Genomic DNA, 19,746 nt, shown 5'->3' on the forward strand with positions numbered 1-19,746 from the left:
AGGAATGGATATTGGACTTTATCAAATGCCTTTTCTGCATCAGTTGAGATGATCGTGTGAGCCTTTTGTTTTAGTTATGTGGCAGATTACGTTGAATAATTTTCTAATGTTGAACCAGTCTTGTATACCTGGTAGGAATCCCACTTGGTCTTTTTTTTTGCATAGGATGCTGATTCTATTGGCTAGAATTTTGTTGAGAATTTTTGCATATATATCCATGAGAGACATTGGTCTGTATTTTTCTTTTTTGTGGTGTCCTTGCTTGGTTATGGTATCAGGATTATGCCGACTTCATAGAATAAATTTGGAAGTATCCCTTTCTTTTCTGTATTCTGAGATAGTTTGAGGAGTACTGGTGCAAGCTCTTCTCTGAATGTTTGGTAGAATTCTCCAGTGAAGCCATCAGGGCCAGGGCTTTTTTGTTGTTGTCGTTGGGAGTTTTTTGTTTATTTGTTTGTTTTTTAATTACCTTTTCAATTTCTTGTTATGGGCCTGTTCAGATTTTCTAACCTCAGTTTGTGCTAGTTTAGATAGGTAGTGTGCTTCTAGAAATGTGTCCACTTCCTCTAGGTTTTCAGATTTGTTGTAGTGTAATTTTTCATGGTACTCTGTTATGATTTCTTTTTTTTTTTCAGTTGAATCTGTTGTAACGTCCCTCATTTCATTTCCTATTTGGATTATCTGTGTCCTCTCCTGCTTTTCTTTTGTCAGTTTGGCCAATGGTTTGTCGATTTTGTTGACCTTGGTTTTATTGATTCTTTCTATTGTTATTCCATTATCTGTTTCATTTATTTCTACTCTAATCTTCATTATTTCCTTTCTTCTGGTGGCTCTGGGCTTCTTTTGCTGTTCTTTTTCTGTTTGAGTTGTATAGATAATGTTTCAATTTCATTCCTTTCCTCTTTTTTGATGTGTGCATCTCTTGCTATAAATTGACCTCGGAGTACTGCCTTTGCTGTGTCCCAAAGGTTTTTGTATGATGTGTTTTCCTTATCATTTGATTATAGGAATTTTTTTTATTCCATCTTTGATTTCTTCTGTTACCTAGTGACTTTTAAGCAAGGTGTGTTGTTCAGTTTCCATGTATTTGATTTTTTTTCCTTGCTCTACCTGTTCTAATTTCTACTTTGATCACGTTGTGATCAGAGAGGATGCTTTGTATTATCTCAGTGTTCTGGATTTTGTTGAGGGTTGCTTCGTGGCCTAAGATGTGGTCTGTTCTAGAGAACGTTCCATGTGCTTTTGAAAAGAATATGTACTTTGCTGTTGGACAGAGTATTCTGTAAATGTGTATGAGATCAAGTTAGTTGATTGTGTCCTTTAGATCTTCTGTATCTTTGTTGAGTTTCTTTATAGATGTTCCATGCTTTCCCGAAAGTGGTGTGTTTAAGTCTCCTGCTATTATTGTGGAACTCTGTTTCTGTTTTAGTGCTGTTTTGAGCTTCAGTTTTGCAGAATATATTATTCTTGGTTGGCATTTTTTTTCTTTCAAGGTTTTATATATGTCACCCCATTGCCTTCTTGCCTGCATAGTTCCTGCCAAGTGATCAGCGTTTAATCTTACTGTTTCCCTTTTTTATGTGACTTTTTATTTTTCTCTAGCTGTTCTCAGGATTCTTTCTTTGTCTTTGTTTTCAGCGAGTGTGATTATGGTGTTTCTTGGTGATTTTCTTTTGAGGTCTATCCTATGTGGGGTTCATTGAGCTTTTTGGAGGGTTGGGTTTTTGTCTTTCATGATATTAGGGAAGCTTTCTGTCAGGAAATCTTCAGCAATTCTCTCTGTGTTTTCCATTTTCTCTCCCTGTTATGGAACTATGATCACACTCAAATTTTTGTTTTTAATTGTATCCCACATCATTCTCAGGGTTTCTTCATTTTTTTTCATTCTTTTCTCTGATTTTGCCTCAAAGTTGTATCCAAGGGTTTGTCATCTGTTTCTCTGATCCTGTCTTCTGTTGTTTCACATTTGCTCCTAAAACCTTCTGTTGCGCTATCCATTTCTGAAATGTTGTTGTTTATATTTTGAATTTAAAATTGCTGTTTTTGTGTGGTTTCTAGTTGTTTATTTATTTTGACATTTTGTTCCTGTATTATTTTCCTGAATTCTTTCTTTGCTTTTTCTGTGTTTTCCCTGATTTTGTATTTTCTATGATTTTGTCTGTTTTTTCTTTATTTTTGTCTGCATTTTCCTTCATCTCTTGAAGAACCCCGAATATTAGAGTTTCAAATTACCTATCAGGTAGTTCCACTACCTTTTCTTCTACTGGAACGTCATCTGGTGATTTATTTTGGTTGCTTTCTGGAGCCATCCTGTCTTTTTTATATATGTATATGTATATGTGTATATATATATACACACACATATATATATGTTTTTGTATTGTCTGCTGTCTTTGGGACATTCGGGAATTATTTTCTTTGTTTATTGATTGTAGATTTGCTTGTTTTGTCCTTTTTTTGTTTTATTTGGTTATGTCTGGGCAGGTGGGCCAGTTGAGTTTTGTTGCTTGCTCACCCGTGGGTGTGATATTTACCACCTTGTCCAGGTGGGCAGTGCTGATCACTCAGCAATGGTGCAGCACGGTGGGTCCAGCGGGGTTGGAGGGGTAGGGATGGGTAGTTTGTGGCTTGACCTGGGGATGATGGGGCAGGATTGGGGGACAGTGTAGGAAGGGACCAGGGGGCAATATCAGTGTCACTTGGGAGTGTGGCACTTGGCAAATGGTGTAGATAAGCAGGAGGGAAGGGAGAAGATGTGATGGGCAGAACTAAGTGGGTGAGTAAAAGAAGAGTGAGGAAAAAAACAAAAAGCAATAAAAAGAAATGAAGGAAAAGAGAAAAAATGGCAGTGCCTTAGGATTTGGCGGGTAGGACTGGGGCAGAGACAGCAAGGCCACGTGCTGGTGGTTCTCTACCCGAGCAGTGTGGCTCTGCCTGTTGAGAAGAGGCATGGGTGACTCATGGGGCTAGGTGGGCAAGGGAAAGGAAAGAGGAGAAACAGAAAAAGCCAACAACAACAAGATAATAACTTTAAAAATTGTAGTGGGGGAGTCAGCTGTTGGGGGCAGGGCAGAACTGGGGTGACGGTGAGCTAATGTCTTTCTTGTCAGTTGGCATGGCATGGCCCATCAGGATGGGGCAGAAGCAGCACAGGGCCTAGGTGGGAGGGAAAAGAAAAAGGGAGAAGGGGGAAGATAAGGAAAAATTTAAAAATGGCACTAAGGGAGCTGCTTGTGGGGGCAGTGCAGACCCAGGGAGGCTGTGTGCCAGAGGCTTTCCAGCTAAGCAGTACAGCACAGCCCACCAAGAAGAGGGGAGTAGTGCACAGGGCTAGGTGGGTGGGAGAAAGGAAGGGAAGAGAGAAAAAAAATAGCAACAATAAATAAGTAAATAAAATGGCAATGAAGATGCCAATCAGTGATGGTGATGCAGACCTGGGGAGGCTGCTCACATTGACTCTCCAGCCAAGTGGTGCAGCATGGCCCCTCAAGTAGGGGTGGGCGTTGTGCAGAGAGCTGGGTGGGTGGGAGAACAGAAAGGAGAGAGAGAGAAGAAAAAGAAAGAAAGAAAAAAGGAACAAAGCAAACAAACCAAAAAATCACAGCCCGTTAAGAAGGGGAAGGGACAGCACACAGGGCTAGCTGGGTGGGAGAAAGAAAAAGAAGGAAGGGAGAGAGAGATAAGCAACAAAAAAAGCCAAAAAAAAATTACAAAAACAAACAAAAAAAATGCCAATGAAGGGACAAGACGATGGGGGCTGGGTGGACCCAGACAGCAGTGATCTGGTGTTTCCCTGGCTGAGCAACCCTGGCCCATTGGAAAACAGTGGATGCCACATAGAGGGAAGAAGCATAAGGGGTGGGAAAGCATATATCCCTGGTTACCGTATGCAAAGTCCCCTTTTGGGAGCTCCATGAAGTTGCCTTCCCGTACTTCCTTTCCGTAGTCCTTGGCATCTGAGGTCCAAGATGGTGGATCCATGCCATGTTAGCTGGTAGAGGAACTCCATTCTGTAGCTCTCCTCATTCTCTGTTCTCTGTCAGATTCTTATTCTATTTGGTGCTTGATCAAGTTCTTTATTCCTTCATTTGATGGTTAGGATTCCAAGATTGACATTTGTATCTGTTTTACTTAGTTTTTCAGGTCTTTGCTGCAGAGGGACAGCATGGTGCTTCTGTCTCTAGAGCCATGTTGGCTCCACCTCACGATGAATGTTCTTACACACGTTTTTGTGTGAGCATATGTTTTCATTTCTCTTGGGTATTTACCACTTGGAATGGAATTCTTTGGTCATATGGTAATTCTGTGTTTAACTTTTTGAGGAGTGGCCAAACTCTTTTCGAAAGTGGCTGAACCATTTTAAATTGTCACCATCAATGAACAAAGGTTCCAATCTCTACATTCTCTCCAACACTTGTTATAATCTGTCTTTTTTATTACGGCAGATGTGAAGTATCTTGTAGGCTTTGATTTGCATTTCTCTAGTGACTAACAGGGTTGAACATCTTTCCATGTCCTTTATGACCATTTATATATCTTCCTTGGGGGAATGTCTATTCAAATCCTTTGCTCATTTTAAAATTGTGTTTTGTGTCCTTTCATTATTAAGTTCTAAGTTTTCTTTAAGGAGCCCTGGTGGCACAGTGGTTAAGTGCTTGCCTGCTAACCAAAATGTTGGCAGTTCAAATACATCAGCCGCTCTACAGTAGAAAAATGTGGCAGTCTGCTTCTGTAAAGATTGGGGCCTCGGAAACCCTATGGCAGTTCTACTCTGTTCTGTAGGGTTGCTATGAGTCGAAATTGACTCAACAGCAACAGGTTTTTAGGTTTTTTTCAGAATTTCTTTATGTATTCTGGATACAAGTCCCTTATCCAGTAATTAATTTGCAGATATTTTCTCACAGTGTGTTGGCTATGTTTTCACTTTCTTGATGGTGTCCTTTGAATCACAAAATTTTTCATTTCGATGTTATCCAGTTTTATCTGTTCTTCTGTAACTTGTGCTTTTGTCACAAAATTTACTCCTATATATTTTTTTTTTTTGCTTTAAGTGAAAGTTTACAATTCAAGTCAGTTTCTCATACAAAAACTTATGCACACATTGTTGTGTGACCCTTAGTTGCTCTCCCTACAATGTGACAGCACACTCCTCTCCAACATTTCCCGTGTCCATTCAGTCAGCTCCTGTCACCCTCTGCCTTCTCATCTCGCCTCCACATGGGACCTGCCCACATAGTCTCATGTGTCTGCTTGAGCTAAGAAGCACACTTTTCATCAGTATCATTTTATGCCTTATACTCCAGTCTAATCTTTGTCTGAAGAGTTGGCTTCAGGAGTGAATTTAGTTTTGGACTAACAGAGAGTCTGGGGGCCATGGCTTCTGGGGTCCCTACAGTCTCAGACCATTAAGTCTGGTCTTTTTACTAGAATTTGAGGTCTGCATCCTACTTTTCTCCTGCTCCATCAGGGATTCTCTGTTTTGTTCCCTATCACTGCAGTCATTGTTGGTAGCTGAGCACCATCTACTTCGTCTGGTCTCCTACCGATGGAGTCTCTGGTTTCAGTGGCCCCTTCTGTCTCTTGGGCTCATACTTTCCTTGTGTCTTTGGTGTTCTTCATTCTCCTTTGCTCTAGGTGGGTTGAGACCAATTGATGCATCTTAGAATGCTGCTTGCTAGCTTTTAAGACCCCAGACGCCACTCACCAAAGTGGGATGCAGAACATTTTCTTAATACACTTTGTTATGCCAGTTGACCTAGATGTCCCCTGAAACCATGGTCCCCAGACCTCCACCCCATTACTCTGTCCCTTAAGGTGTTTGATTGTATTCAGGAAACTTCTTAGCTTTTGGTTTAGTCCAGTTGTGCTGACTTCCTTATATTATATGTTGTCCTTCCCTCCACCTAAAATAATTCTTGTCTACTGTCTAGTTAGTGTATTCCTGTCTTCCTCCCTCCCCACCCTAATAACCATCAAAGAATGTTTTCTTCTGTGTTTAAACCTTTTCTTGAGTTCTTACAATAGTTGTCTCATACAGTATTTGTCCTTTTGCAACTGACTCATTTCACTCAGCGTAATGCCTTCCAGATTCCTTCGTGTTATGAGATGTTTCACAGATTCATTGTTGTTCTTTATCATTGCATAGTAGTCCATTGTGTGAATATACCGTAATTTGTTTATCCATTTATCTGTTGATGAGCACCTTGGTTGTTTCTATCTTTTTGCTATTGTAAATAATGCTGCAATGAACATGGCTGTGCATGTATCTATTTGTGCAAGGGCTCTTATTTCTCTAGGATATATTTAAAGGAGTGGGGTTGCTGGATCATATGGTAGTTCTATTTCTAGCTTTTTAAGGAAGAGCCAAATCGATTTCCAAAATGGTTGTACCATTTTGCATTCCCACCAGCAGTGTATAAGTGTTCCAGCCTCTCCACAACTTCTCCAACATTTATTATTTTGTGTTTTTGAGGTTAATGCTAGTCTTGTTGGAGTGAGATGGTATCTCATTGTAGTTTTGATTTGCATTTCTCTAATGGCTAACGATCCTGAGCATTTCCTCATGTATCTGTTAGCCATCTGAATATCTTCTTTGGTGAAGTGCCTGTTCATATCCTTTGCCCATTTTTTAATTGTCTTTTTGTTGTTGAGGTTTTGCAGTATCTTGTAGGTTTTAGAGATTACATGCTGATCAGATTTGTCATAGCCAAAAACTTTTTCCCAGTCTGTAGGTTATCTTTTTACTCTTTCAATGAAGGCTTTGGATGAGCAAAAGTGTTTGATTTTTAGGAGCTCCCAGTTATCTAGTTTCTCTTCTGGTATTTGTGCATTTTTAGTAATGTTTTCTATACTGTTTATGCCGTGTATTAGAGCTCCTAGTGTTGTCCCTATTTTTTCTTCCATGATTTTTATAGTTTCAGATTTTATATTTAGGTCTTTGATCCATCTTGAGTTAGTTTTTGTGCATGGTATGTGATATGGGTCTTGTTTCTTTTTTTTTTTTTTTTTGCAGTTGGATATCCAGTTATGCCAGCACCATTTGTTAAAGAGACTGTCTTTTCCCCAGTTAATGGACTTTGGCCGTTGTCAAATATCAGCTGCTTATAAGTGGATGAATTTACATCTGGATTCTCAATTCTGTTCTATTGGTCTATGTATCTGTTGTTGTACCGGTCTGTAACTTTCCTTTTTTATGGTGTGTTTACCTGGTTTTGGTATCAGGGTTATGCTGGCTTCATAGAATGAGTTTGGGAGTATCCCATCCTCTTCTATGCTCTGAAATACCTTTAGTAGTAGTGGTGTTAACTTTTCTCTGAAAGTTTGGTAGAATTCTGCAGTGAAGCCATCAGGGCCAAGGGCTTTATTTGCTGGGAGTTTTTTAGTTACCTTTTAAATGTCTTCTTTTGTTATAGGTTTATTTAGTTGTTCTACCTCTGTGTTAGTTTAGGTAGATAGTGTGCTTCTAGAAATTTGTCCATTTCCTCTAAGTTTTCATATTTGTTAGAGTATAATTTTTCATAGTATTCTGTTAAGATTCTTTTAAGTTGGGTCTGTTGTGATATCACCTAATTTATTTCTTATTTGGGTTATTTGCTTCCTCTCATGTTTTCTGCTCTAGTTTTTATTATTTGCTTTCTTCTATGCCCAAGGGCTCCTTTTGCTGTTCTCCTTCTAATTGTTCAAGTTGTAGGGTTAATTCTTTGATTTTGGCCCTTTCTTCTTTTTGGATGTGTGCATGTATTGCTGTAAATTGACCTTATTCTTTTTGGTGGGTTTTACTTTAAAGTTTGTTTTGTTAGAAATTAATATTGCTACTCCTGTTTTTTTTTTTTATTATTATTGTTGTTTGTTTGATGTATTTTTTCCATCCTTTGAATTTTAGTTTGTGTCTGTGTCTTTTGTAGACAGCATATAGATGGATCATGTTTTTTATCCATTCTGCCACTTTCTGTCTCTTTATTGGTGTATTTAGTCCATTTACATTCAGTGTAATTATTGATAGGTATGAGTTTAGTGCAGTCATTTTGATGTCTTTGTGTGTGTGTGTGTGTTGTTGATAATTTTTTTCCACTTAATTTTTTGGGCTGAATTGTTTTTCTTTATATATTGCCTTTTCCTCTTTTTCATTGTTGTTGCTTTTGTATTTGCTGAGTCTTTATGTTTTTCTTGTTTTTTTATTTGGATGTGTAGGGTTGTTAGCTTCCTTTGTGGTTACCTTAATATTTACCTTAATTTTTTAAGTTTAAACCAATCTTTCATTCCTTTATATCGCCATGACTCCTTCTCTATATGAAAGATCTACGACTACATTTTTTTAGTCCCTTTTTTTTGATTTAATGTTGTCACCTTTTACATAGTGATGTTTCTGTTTCCCTGTTTTGAGTGTTTTAGCTTTGATTTCTTTTTTTGATTTCCCTATCTGGGTTGATACCTAATTGCTTTGTCCTGTGTTCTAGTCTTAGGTTGTTATCTGATGTTACTGACTTTCTAACTGGAGGACTCCCTTTAGTATTTCTTGTAATTCTGGTTTGGCCTTTGCAAATTCCCTAGAACTTCTTTTTATCTGAAAATGTCCTAATTTCGCCTTCATATTTGAGAGGCAGTTTCGCTGGATATATAATTCTAGGGTGGCAGTTTTTCTCCTTCAAGGCTTTATATATATCATCCAATTGCGTTCTTGCTATGAAAGTACATATTGCAATTTTGTGAGTACATGTTGCCGTCTTAACAACATTGAGTCTTCTGATCCATAATTGTTTTATTTATTTAGATCATCTTTAATTTCTTTCAGTGATGTTTTATAGCTTGCAGAGTATAAATTTTATACTTCTTTTGTTAAGTTATCTCTAAGTATCTGATTCTGTTTGATGCTATTTAAATGGAATTGTTAATCTTATTTTTGGATTGTTCATTGCTAGTGTATAGAAATACAATTGATTTTTGTATGTTGATCTTGTATCATGCAACCTTTCTGAGCTTAAGTATTAGTTGTTATTTTCTTTTTAGTGAATTCATTACAATTTTCTACATACAAAATCATTTCATCTGTGAATAGAGATAGTTTTACTTCTTTATTTCCAATCTGGATATCTTATTTCTTTTTCTTTCCTAATTTTCCTGGCTAGAACTTCCAGTGTATTGTTGAATAGAAGTGGCGAGAGCAGACATCCTTGCCTTGTGACTGATTTTAGAGGGAAAGCATTTTGTCTTTCACCTTTAAGTATGATGTCATCTGTATATTTTTCATAGATTGACATTTATCAGGTTGAGGAAGTTTTTTCTGTTCCTAGTTTGTTGTGTGTTTTTAGTATTAAAGCGTGTTGAATTTTTTTCAAGTACTTTTTCTGCATCTATTGAAATGATCATATGGTTTTTATCCTTTATTAATATAGTCCATTAATTTATTGTAGTGTGTTAACACATCCTTGCATTTTTGTGTTATACCGCACTTAATCACCATGTATAATTTTCTTGAAAAGTAACTGGATTCAGTTTGCTAGTATTTTGTCAAGGGTTTTTTTTGTCTGTAGGTCCATGGGCAGTGCAGCTGGTTTACTCTCAGCTACTAACTGAAAGGTTGGTGGTTCATATCCACCCCACAGCACTGTGGAAGAAAGCCCTGGTGATCTGCTTCTGTATGATTACAGCCATTGAAATCTGTGTGGAGCACAGTTCTACTCTGACACACATGGCATCACCCTGAGTCAGAATGGGCTCAATGGCAGTGGATTTTATGTGTATCTGTGTTCATAAGTGATATAGCGTTGTATCTAATGGCCAAAATTTTGAAATAACCTCAGTGTCTGTCAACAAAGGAGTGGTTATGCAAACTAAATAGTAATTTAAATGAAAAGTGAAGTAGAGCTATGCATATTAACATGGAAATATCTCCAAGAAATATCATGAGTCATTTGCCAACTCCTACCCATTTGTCTTTTTCAAGATTTATTGTTCAGTGATTAAGGAAACATCCAACTTTGTCAGAAGCATCTGTCAGTGAAGTAGGGCAGAAGACCAGCAAGGAAGCATGGAAGTATGAGCAAGTCATCTCTCTTGGCTCAGGACAAGTAAAAGCAAAAAGAAATCACTCAAACACACAAACCTGTACCCTAACAGATTTCACTATAAATCAGGGAAAAGTCCTCCAAGCTCATAACATTTTCCTGTCCCTCCCCACCACACAAGCCTACTGCCCCTACTGCAAGCAACTAGTGTAATAAGAACCCCAAAACAAGCAGCTATTAAAGACACGTATCAGAAAAATGTTGCCAAGAGAAGATAAAAATTGTGACTGTATCTTATTGCTATAAATTCAAAGACTAACAAAACAATGTCTTCAATAAAACAAGAACTCAAAGCCAAAATACAAGATCTTAAGTTACAACGAAGCAACAGAAGATGTAATATGACTTAGCAGAGCTGATGGAAGATGTGGAAGAGAAAAATGAATCTGTCGCAGAAACAAAATCCACATGGAAGAAGAGGAAATAGACACTGCCGAAAACACAGTGATAAGCATGGAAGACAGGCTTGAGAAAAATGAATAAAACGAAATGGAAATGAATGGAGTCAAAAGGATAAGAGATAAAATGAAAACTTATGGAAGACAAAAGAGATAAAAAATATATAATTTGGTGTCCTTAAAAAAGAAAACAAATCAGAAAAAAGATTTAAGGAAAATAATAATATAGTCTTGTGCTCCAGGAAAAACGTGATTCACAATTATAAATGGCCTAATAGTCATTAGCTTTCAAAAGTAAGAAGCCTTTGAGCACCCCAGGCAACTTTTAGGTAACCTGTAAATGGGAAAACCTCAGCTTGGCCTCAGGCTCCTCACAGCAACATTCAATGGACCCATTGCTGTCGAGTTGATTCTGACTCATAGTGACCTTATAGGAGAGTAGAACTGCCCCATAGGGTTTCCAAGGAGCTGCTGGTGGATTTCAACTGCCCATCTTTTGGTAGCAGCCAAGCCCTTAACCACTGTACCACCAGGGCTCTGCAGCAACTCATAAAACAGCCTCAGGGAGAGAAAGTATCATCGAAGAATTTTATACCAGCCAAACTGACACTACAGTGGCTGTTACAGCTTCTGCTCAGACATGGAATTTGTCACTTCTGTTCATAGTCTTTTGGCCACAGCAGGTCACATGACCAGATGGGAAGTTGATAGAGGAAGCAAGAAATCTCCTTTCACAGGAAGGCACAAGAAGTTACATGGCAACAGTAGGGATATAGAATCCTCTTAATGGAAGGCAATGGCTAATTGGGAACAATAATGCAATTACTACATACAGCCTATGGTACATATAACAGGCACGTCTAAGATAGAACAACATGAAAAGTTTGAAAATGTCAAGCAAATACAAAAAGAAAATAGAGGGGAGCAATGGGGCAAGGGCACAGTGGGGCATGCCCTCTGATACAGCAGTAAGGGACCAGAGAGAATGGGGCCCCAGAGGGATCAGCCAGCTCTGTCAGTTCTGGGCACCAGTGGTTTTCTGGTGCCACCTGTGTAATGGTGCTGGGAGGAAGGAAGTACCATGACAGTGCCTTGGGTGGAGCCCATGTTCTAGGGGTGAAGAGGCAGAGCTGGTGAACTGGTGTCTGGGTGAGCTGTCACAGTAGGAGCAGCCCTGAAGATGGAGCGTCCCCTCACAGAGTGAGGATAGTCTAAATTCCAAGAGACAGTGCCTCATTCAGTGTTCGATTATGCATCAGTTATCACCGGCTGTCTCACCACCAATGTATCCATAGGAGATAGCAACAAATAGGCAGCCCCCTTCAGTTCAACCAAGCCTCGGAACTATGCGACACACCTGCGTGCAACAAAAGTCCTCCTGTCAGGCATCAGAGAAGCAGGAGAGATGTCCATCTTGACATAATTGCATTAGTCTAGATGAAAACTATCACCATCTCCCATATGCACAGCAGCAATCAAGGCTTCCACCCTCTGAGTGTATCCCTTGTCCATTAGGTTGACATACGTGATCAGGTGTAAAAACAGAATGCCCTGGAAATACAAGTACTAAAAGTTGGTGATAATTTATTGAAATTGTTTGGTTTTTTATTGAAATTGTTGCAGGTTTTTTAAAAAATTTATTGTGATGACAGAAAAAGCATTCTTTGCTGGTTACAAGGGTGGAAAGAGAGGGAGAGGAGAATTCACTAACTAGATAGTAGACAAGAATTATCTTAGTGAAGGGAAAGACAATACACAATACAGGGGTTGTTAGTGCAACTGAACCAAAGCAAAAGCTAGGAAGTTTTCTGGGTGCATCCAGACACTTTGAGGGACAGAGTAGCTGGGGCTGGCGCCTGGGGACCATAGTTTCGGGGACATCTAAGTCGATTGGCATAGCAGAGTTTATTAAGAAAATGTTTTGCATCCCACTTTGACGAATGGCACCTGGGGTCTTAAAAGCTTATGAGCAGCCATCTAAGATGCATCAATTGGTCCCAACTTACCTGGAGCAAAGGAGAAAGAAGAAAACCAAAGACACAAGGAAAATATTAGCCCAAGAGACTAAAGGACTACATAAACCAGAGACTCTACCAGCCTGAGACCAAAAGAACTAGATGTTGCCCGACTACTACCAATGACTTCCCTGACAGGGAACACAGCAGAGAGTCCTAGATGGAGCAGGAAAAAAGTGTGGAGCAGAACTCAAATTTGTGTAAAAAGACCAGACTTAATGGTCTGACAGAGACTGGAGGAACCCCCAAAACTATGGTCCCTGGACATTCTTTGAACCCAGAACTGAAACCATTCCCAAAGCCAACTCTTCAGCCAAACATTAGACAGGACTATACAAAGATAATAATAATGATAATACATGTGATAAGTGTGCTTCTTAGTTTAGTCAGATACATGAGACCAAGTGGGCGGCTTCTGTCTGGAGGCAAGATGAGAAGGCAGGAAGGGACAGGAACTGGTTGAAAGGACACAGGGAACCTGGGGTGGAAAGGGGAAATGTGCTGTCAACTTGTGAGAATTGCAACTAATGTTACAAATTTTTGTATGAGAAATTAACTTTCACCTAAAGCACAATAAAAATAAATAAAAAGAGAGAATTAGGATTTCATTAATAAAGTCTTTAGATACCAAAAACAAAAAATTATTGTGATGAAATATGTATAAGAGAGAATTTGGCATTTTAACCATTTTTAAGTGTACAATTACATTCACCATGTTCTTCATACCAAGAAGCTCAGTGCTCCTTAGGCAGTGGCTCCCCATTTCTCCCTCCCTCTTGTCCCTGGAAACCACAAATAAACTTTTGTCTCTGTGAGAAAAAGGAAGAAAAAAGGAAACAAAGGAAGAAAGAAAGAAAATGAAACAAAACAGAGGTAACAACTTCAATGTCAATATAAAAATACAAATTCAGAACCCAAAGCATTAATTGCTAGATATACAGTTTTTACACAGGTATCTCATATTTGTGAATAGCGTTACACAGAGTAACATCACATCAAAGTTCATACAGTAAAAACTGCAGAAGGTATGTGGAGAAGTGGAGAGAAATACGTTAGAAGTAGGAGACTAAGTCACTCATCTTAGCTTTTAGTCAAGTGGACAAAAATTTAGCAAGGATATAAAAGACCTAAATAGCATAGTCTGTGATGGAGGTTTAGTTATCATGGATTAAACTCTATCCTCGAAAACAGCAACTCAACCTATATTTTCAAGCCAATTACGTATTAGCCATATATACTCACTCCTCACTTACCAACATGGTTAGGTTGCAAAGACCAGGTCATTATGTGAAAATCAGCATTATGTGAAAATGGAGCATGACCACATCACATCACAAAATGGAGGATGACTACCTCATTACATAACTGCCAAAGTATATCATTTATATAACTGCCAAAGTATATCATTACATAACTGCTGAACAAACCACTGAGAATCATGGTCCAGCCAAGCTGACACATAACCATCACAGCCAGCATTACTTTCACCTCATACCTTGGCTTTGTTACTGTCAGACATATATTATCAATGTGCAACATTTTCTGACAGTACTTTCTTGCTGTTGTCATAAATGCAAAATGTCGGATAACGAGGTAGTAAGTGAGGGATAGGTGTTTATCAGGTAAAAAAATCTCAATAAATTCCCCAAAATAGGATAACACAAAAATAAAATCTTTGATAATAATGCTAATATAAAACTATTATAGAATGAAAATTTATCATTTCAAAATATAAAATTTCTCTTTTAAGTAATTCTTAGTTCAAAGAGGAAATCAAAACTGAAATTGCAAGATATTTGTAAAACAATATTAAAAGCAATAAATATCAGAATCTGTGTGATGCAGCTCAAGCAGCACATTGGAGGAAGAAATCACGGTCCTAAATAGATTATGAAACAAAAAAGAAAATAATTGTCTAAGAAGTTGCTAAAAGAGGAAATTTATAAAAAGTGGAATTGATAAGTTAGTTCTTTGTATAAATTAATAAACAGTTAAAAGATAACATGGAATAAATTATCCAATTCATAACAGAAAAAAAACAACAAAACTTACAATAAACTTAACATGAATTTTGCAGGGACCATATAAAAAGCTCCTTGAGGACTTGAACAAAATGAAAGGTCCTTTACTTAGAGATAAAAATTTTATATCATGAAGATGTCAGTTCTCCCAAAAATTGTATATTTAATATTTGGAAATAAAATTTAAAAGAGTTTTTTAGACTAAACAAATAAATTTTAAATTGTATGTGAAAAATAAAAAAGAACAACTAGGAAAATTATTAAACAGAGGACTGCTCCTACCAAACACTGAAACTTATTATAAAGCCACAATATTTAAAGCAAAATGGCACTGGTTGAGTAAAGGACTGTCTTAGTTCTCTAGTGCTGCTTGTAACAGAAATACCACAAGTGGGTGGCTCTAAAGAACCAAAATTTATTTTCTCACAATCTAGATCTGAAAGTCCGTATCAGGGTCTCAGCCATGTCGATTCCTTCCTTGTCGGTAGCCTTGGATATTTCTTGGCTTCTTATCCTATCGACAATCCTCACATGTCATCTTTTTTTCCTAGTATGTGCTTATTTCTGTGTCTTATCTCCTTCCTCTTTTAGAAACTCAGAAGTGATTAGGTTTAGGACACACCCTACACAGTGGCTAAGAGCTTGGCTACTAACCAAAAGGTCAGCACTTCGAATCTGCCACTCCTTGGAAGACCTACAGGGAAGTTCTACTCTGTCCCGTCGTGTCACTATGCGTCGGAGGCAACTCCACAGCAATGAGTTTCCACACAGATATGGCTTCATTAACATAACAAAGAAATTCTGTTTTCAAATAGGATTGTATCCACAGGTATAGGGGTTAGGATTCCAACATACATTTTGGGGAGACATAGTTCAGTCCTTAACAAGGACTGAGATGTTAATAGAAAAGAACAGAAAATCCAGAAATAGACCCAAATACATCCAGGATTTAGTTAAGGAAGCCTGGGTTATTCAATAAATGGTTTTGGGACAACTGGATTACCATATTGAAAAAAAAAAAAAAAAGATATTGAATGTCTGAATATCTATTCTACTCCTTATACCAAAAGGAATTCCAGGTGAAGCAAAGATTTAATTGCATGTGTTTGTATGTATAAAACCCATTGCCGTAGAGTCAGTTCTGACCCTATAAGACAGAGTATCAACCGCCCCATAGAGTTTCCAAGGAGCACCTGGTGGATTCAAACTGCCGACCTTTTGGTTAGCAGCCATAACACTTAACCACTATGCCACCAGGTTTCATCGTGTATACAGATGTAGATACACGGGTGTGTTGTGTGCCGCCAAGTTGCTTCTGACTCACTGCAACCCTGTAGGACAGAGTAGAACTGCCCCATAGAGTTTCCAAGGTTGTAATCTTTACCGATTTTTTTTTAATCTTTACCGAAGCAGACTGCCACATGTTTTTCCTGTGGAGCAACTGGTGGGTTGGAACTGCTGACCTTTCGCTTAGCAGCCGAGGATTTAACCGCAGTGCCACCAGAGCTCTTTATATGGATATACATATGATATACATCATATGGATTAACAGAAATTACATATATTTAAATATGTATTAACCCATCTGAGTATGTATATATATATGCCCATATGAGTTTCTCTTCTATAATTATGGCTAAACAACTGCTCTGAGGGACAACGTCCTGCTGCAGAACATATATGTACTATACAGGACAGACTCTAAGACACTGGCGGTCTCAAAAAATGTAGGAGAGCTCTCCGAGGACATCTACCTCTCCAGGGGTGGGATCAGTGGAGAGCTAAGAGAAGTACCTTGTAGATAGAAGGTGATGGCAACATGGCCGTCAGGATACTGAGCCTCAGGCTACCTGCGACTTCCAGCTAAGCCTACACCCTCAGGAGGGCTGAAATGGTCCTCAGTCGGTGGCGTTCTGGGTTTCTAGCAGCAGAACTAAGCTCTCTCTGGAAGAGGAATTCCCCTACTTAGGATCCTCAAAGATTAAGATTAAGTAGTGAACTTACAAAGATGAGCAAACAACTGATATAGACCCTCAAGGACTGCAGAGAATTGAAGTATCAGGTACAGAATGTCAAATAGTCGTACATAAAATGTTTAAAGACAAGCCTTCAGTGTACAGAGCATGAGAGAGCTTCAGAGGGGATGGAAATCTTGGCTATGATTGTCATGGTGCCTACACGACTATAGACATTGGTCAAAGTTCATCAAATTACACACTTGAACTTGGTGAATTTTATTGTATATAAATCTGTATGCATATTGCATATACAATAAATATCCAGTAAAACTAATTTTAAAAAAGAAAAAGATGAACAAACAAGAGATTGTCTAAGTGAAGAAATTTTTTAAAGAAAGAAATAATCATTGAAATTATCAGCAGACGAGCTAGCTAGCTTAGAGAAACAAGGGACTAGGAAATGTGAAAAAGAAGTGAAGAGGTAGGGAAGATCACATACATGTATTTGAAGTAGTAGAAAGAGGGATTAGAGAGAGGATAAATAAAAAGACACCCATGCCTGGGAACATTGTAGTGAAACTGCAGAACACCAAGGAAGATCTCGCAGCCCAAGAAAAAGACAGGTCACTTTGGAAGGAATGCTGTCTTCTCCACACCTCTAAGGGAAGCCAAAAGACAGTGGATAAATATCTTTCCAGTGTTGAAGGAAAAGAACAACCAATTTAAAATCAAATGCACAAGAAACTCATCTCTCAAAACTGAGAATGAAGTAGACATTTACAGATAAACAAAGGAGCCCTGGTGGCACAGTGGTTAAGTGCTCGGCTGCTAATCCAAAGGTCTGTGGTTCGAACCCACCAGCTGCTCCACAGGAGAAGAGATCTGGCAACCTGCTCCCCTAAAGATAACAGCCTAGGAAACCCTATGGGGCAGTTCTTCTCTGCCCCATAGAGTCGCTATGAGTCTGAATCGACTCAACGGCACACAACCACACGTAAAAACAGAGAGAGATTTCAACAACCGAGAGACTTACGCTAAAGGAGCTTCTAGTGGATTTAAGGAAGGAAAAAAAAATTTCCAAAGAATGGTCTCATATACTGGAAAGAATGATGGGGGGGGGCGAGGAGGGGAAGGTAGAATAGTACATGTAAAACTGGTTATTTTTTAAAAAACAAAAAAACTAAGATACTGAACCACAATGTCATGTAAGTCATGTGGCGTTTAATTACAGTTAAACCACTCTGAGGTCTTCCTGTTATTTGAAAGAAAATCAAAATGATGATCTCAAGCAGATGGGAAGAGTATTTGATTAGCTCCAGTACCTCTTTGAGATAAAAACTCTTAACCTAAACCCACTGCCCTTGAGTCAAAAAGAGAACTTCCTTAGCCCAATAAATTGTATTTATCAAATTCCCACAAGAAGCATCATTTTCAACGGGAAAAACTTGGGATGCCACCATCTCATTTCATATACAACATGGCTTTGTAAGTCCCAGCCTTAGAGTGAAGCAAGAAGGAATTAAAGGCTTAAAGATTAGAAAAGAAGAAACGAAACTGTCTGGTTGGTGAATGATACAGTTAGCTTCTTAGAAACTCCACCAACATATACAGACTATTAGAGATAATAAAAGTATTTAGCAAGGCTGGGTATAAGATGTATCTTACATCTTATAAGGTTAATAGACTTTCTGCTTTATTAACTTTCATAACTTTTGGGTTTTGTACCTTGGGCATGTATTGCCTAGCAAAGCTGTAATTATTTTAAAGGTGTCCCTGATCTTTGAAAAGCACACGTAAGCTCCCGTTCACAGAAAGTGACGTGTGTATACTAATATGCATAAAGAGGTACTGGACAGCATGGTCACCAACACGTTACTTGTCTTAGGGATCATTTTCACGGTGTGGTATGGTGTCAGTTGGTTTTGGTTTCCTTTCTCATGTTTTTAAAAAAAAATTTTACAATAATTGTGTACTCTTTCTAAATAAAAATAAAGCCATTTTATTGTGGGAAAAAGAATAAATAAATGAACCTCTCGAAATAAGCATTTCCATAATCTCTGGGAGGCTGGGTACAGAAAGCACTCATGTTTTTGAGTTCCCCTGCTGATTCTGGGCATCGCGCTTCGGAACGTCGGGGCAGGATTCGTGATCTAACTTGAGATCATCTAAATTGCTGAAGGAAACGCTGGTGGCCTAGTGATTAAGTGCTACGGCTGCTAACCAAAAGGTCGGCAGTTCGAATCCACCAGGCTTTCCTTGGAAACTCTATGGGGCAGTTCTACTCTGTCCTGTAGGGGTCGCTATGAGTTGGAATCAACTCGACAGCTGTGGGCAGTGGCTTAAATTGCTGAAGGAAATGCATAAAACCGTTGTCTGAAACCCAAATGAAAATCAAAACAAAATGACTCTCAGCCTGAACTTCAGAATTTCATCATAACTTTGGGCTTGTTGATTGGCACAATTGCCCAGGTAACCAAGCCTCAGCTGGTCCCTGACTTCCCCTCCCCACCACCAGCCTTAGTCTTTGAGTCTTCCTTAACCATCTACTGTTCTGGGCATTCGGGGATCAGAGCATGGGCAGAGGCAGCCTCCCACTGGACTTGGAAATACTCAAGGAAATGGGCAACATTGTTTACCCTGATAGTTGTAGAAAAAGCCCAAAGGGCAGCGAAGGCAGTAAAGGGGACACAGTGCCTTCAGGCAATAGCTCTGTCACAGGACAAGTTGCTTAGCTTGTGCTATCATTCCGTGGATATTCAGGGCAAGTTCAAATGCAGCAGAGAGCAAAGGAACCTCCAACAGAGGAAAGTACCCGGGAGTCACTCTTCACCCATGCCCCAGGGCGGTGCCATTCCTACAGAATTCCATGCCAACGATGCTCCCTGGGAGTCAGGCAGCTGGGACGTTCTGCCCCTAGAAGAGCTTCGTCTTATTTGACTTTGATTTCTTAGAGCTGTACCAGCTGCAGTGTCTGAAGCCACCGTGGTGGGGCGCTTGGCTTTGGTGGGGTACTACCACGGGCCTCTGATCAAGGGTGGAGCTGTGGTTCATCCGTGTGTCATTTGTTGCTACAGGTTATATTGAAGCCGCTGTCATTCCTGCCGGAGCTCGGAGGATCCGCGTGGTGGAGGATAAACCTGCCCACAGTTTTCTGGGTAAAAAAAAGAAAAAGAGGGAGAAAGATTTGATTCGCAGTTTGTTTCCTGAGAACGGAATTTGATGGTCAGGCGGGTAATCTGGTCAGTATCGTTCTCCCAGGAGGTCACTGGCTTTATACCTGTATCTGTAAT

General features: G+C 39.0%; 1 protein-coding gene across 1 annotated transcript in view; it reads left to right on the forward strand.

The window, feature by feature from the left end:
• ADAMTS17 (ADAM metallopeptidase with thrombospondin type 1 motif 17) overlaps window positions 1-19,746 on the forward strand; it is a 389,915-nt gene that overhangs the window by 349,692 nt on the left and 20,477 nt on the right. Inside the window, exon 15 of the mRNA XM_064267055.1 lies at window positions 19,531-19,611. Coding sequence (XP_064123125.1) covers window positions 19,531-19,611 — 81 coding nt within the window. The remainder of the gene's footprint in view (window positions 1-19,530; window positions 19,612-19,746) is intronic.

The sequence above is a fragment of the Loxodonta africana genome, chromosome 13 (assembly GCF_030014295.1).
Source record: "Loxodonta africana isolate mLoxAfr1 chromosome 13, mLoxAfr1.hap2, whole genome shotgun sequence".
Taxonomy (NCBI): domain Eukaryota; kingdom Metazoa; phylum Chordata; class Mammalia; order Proboscidea; family Elephantidae; genus Loxodonta; species Loxodonta africana.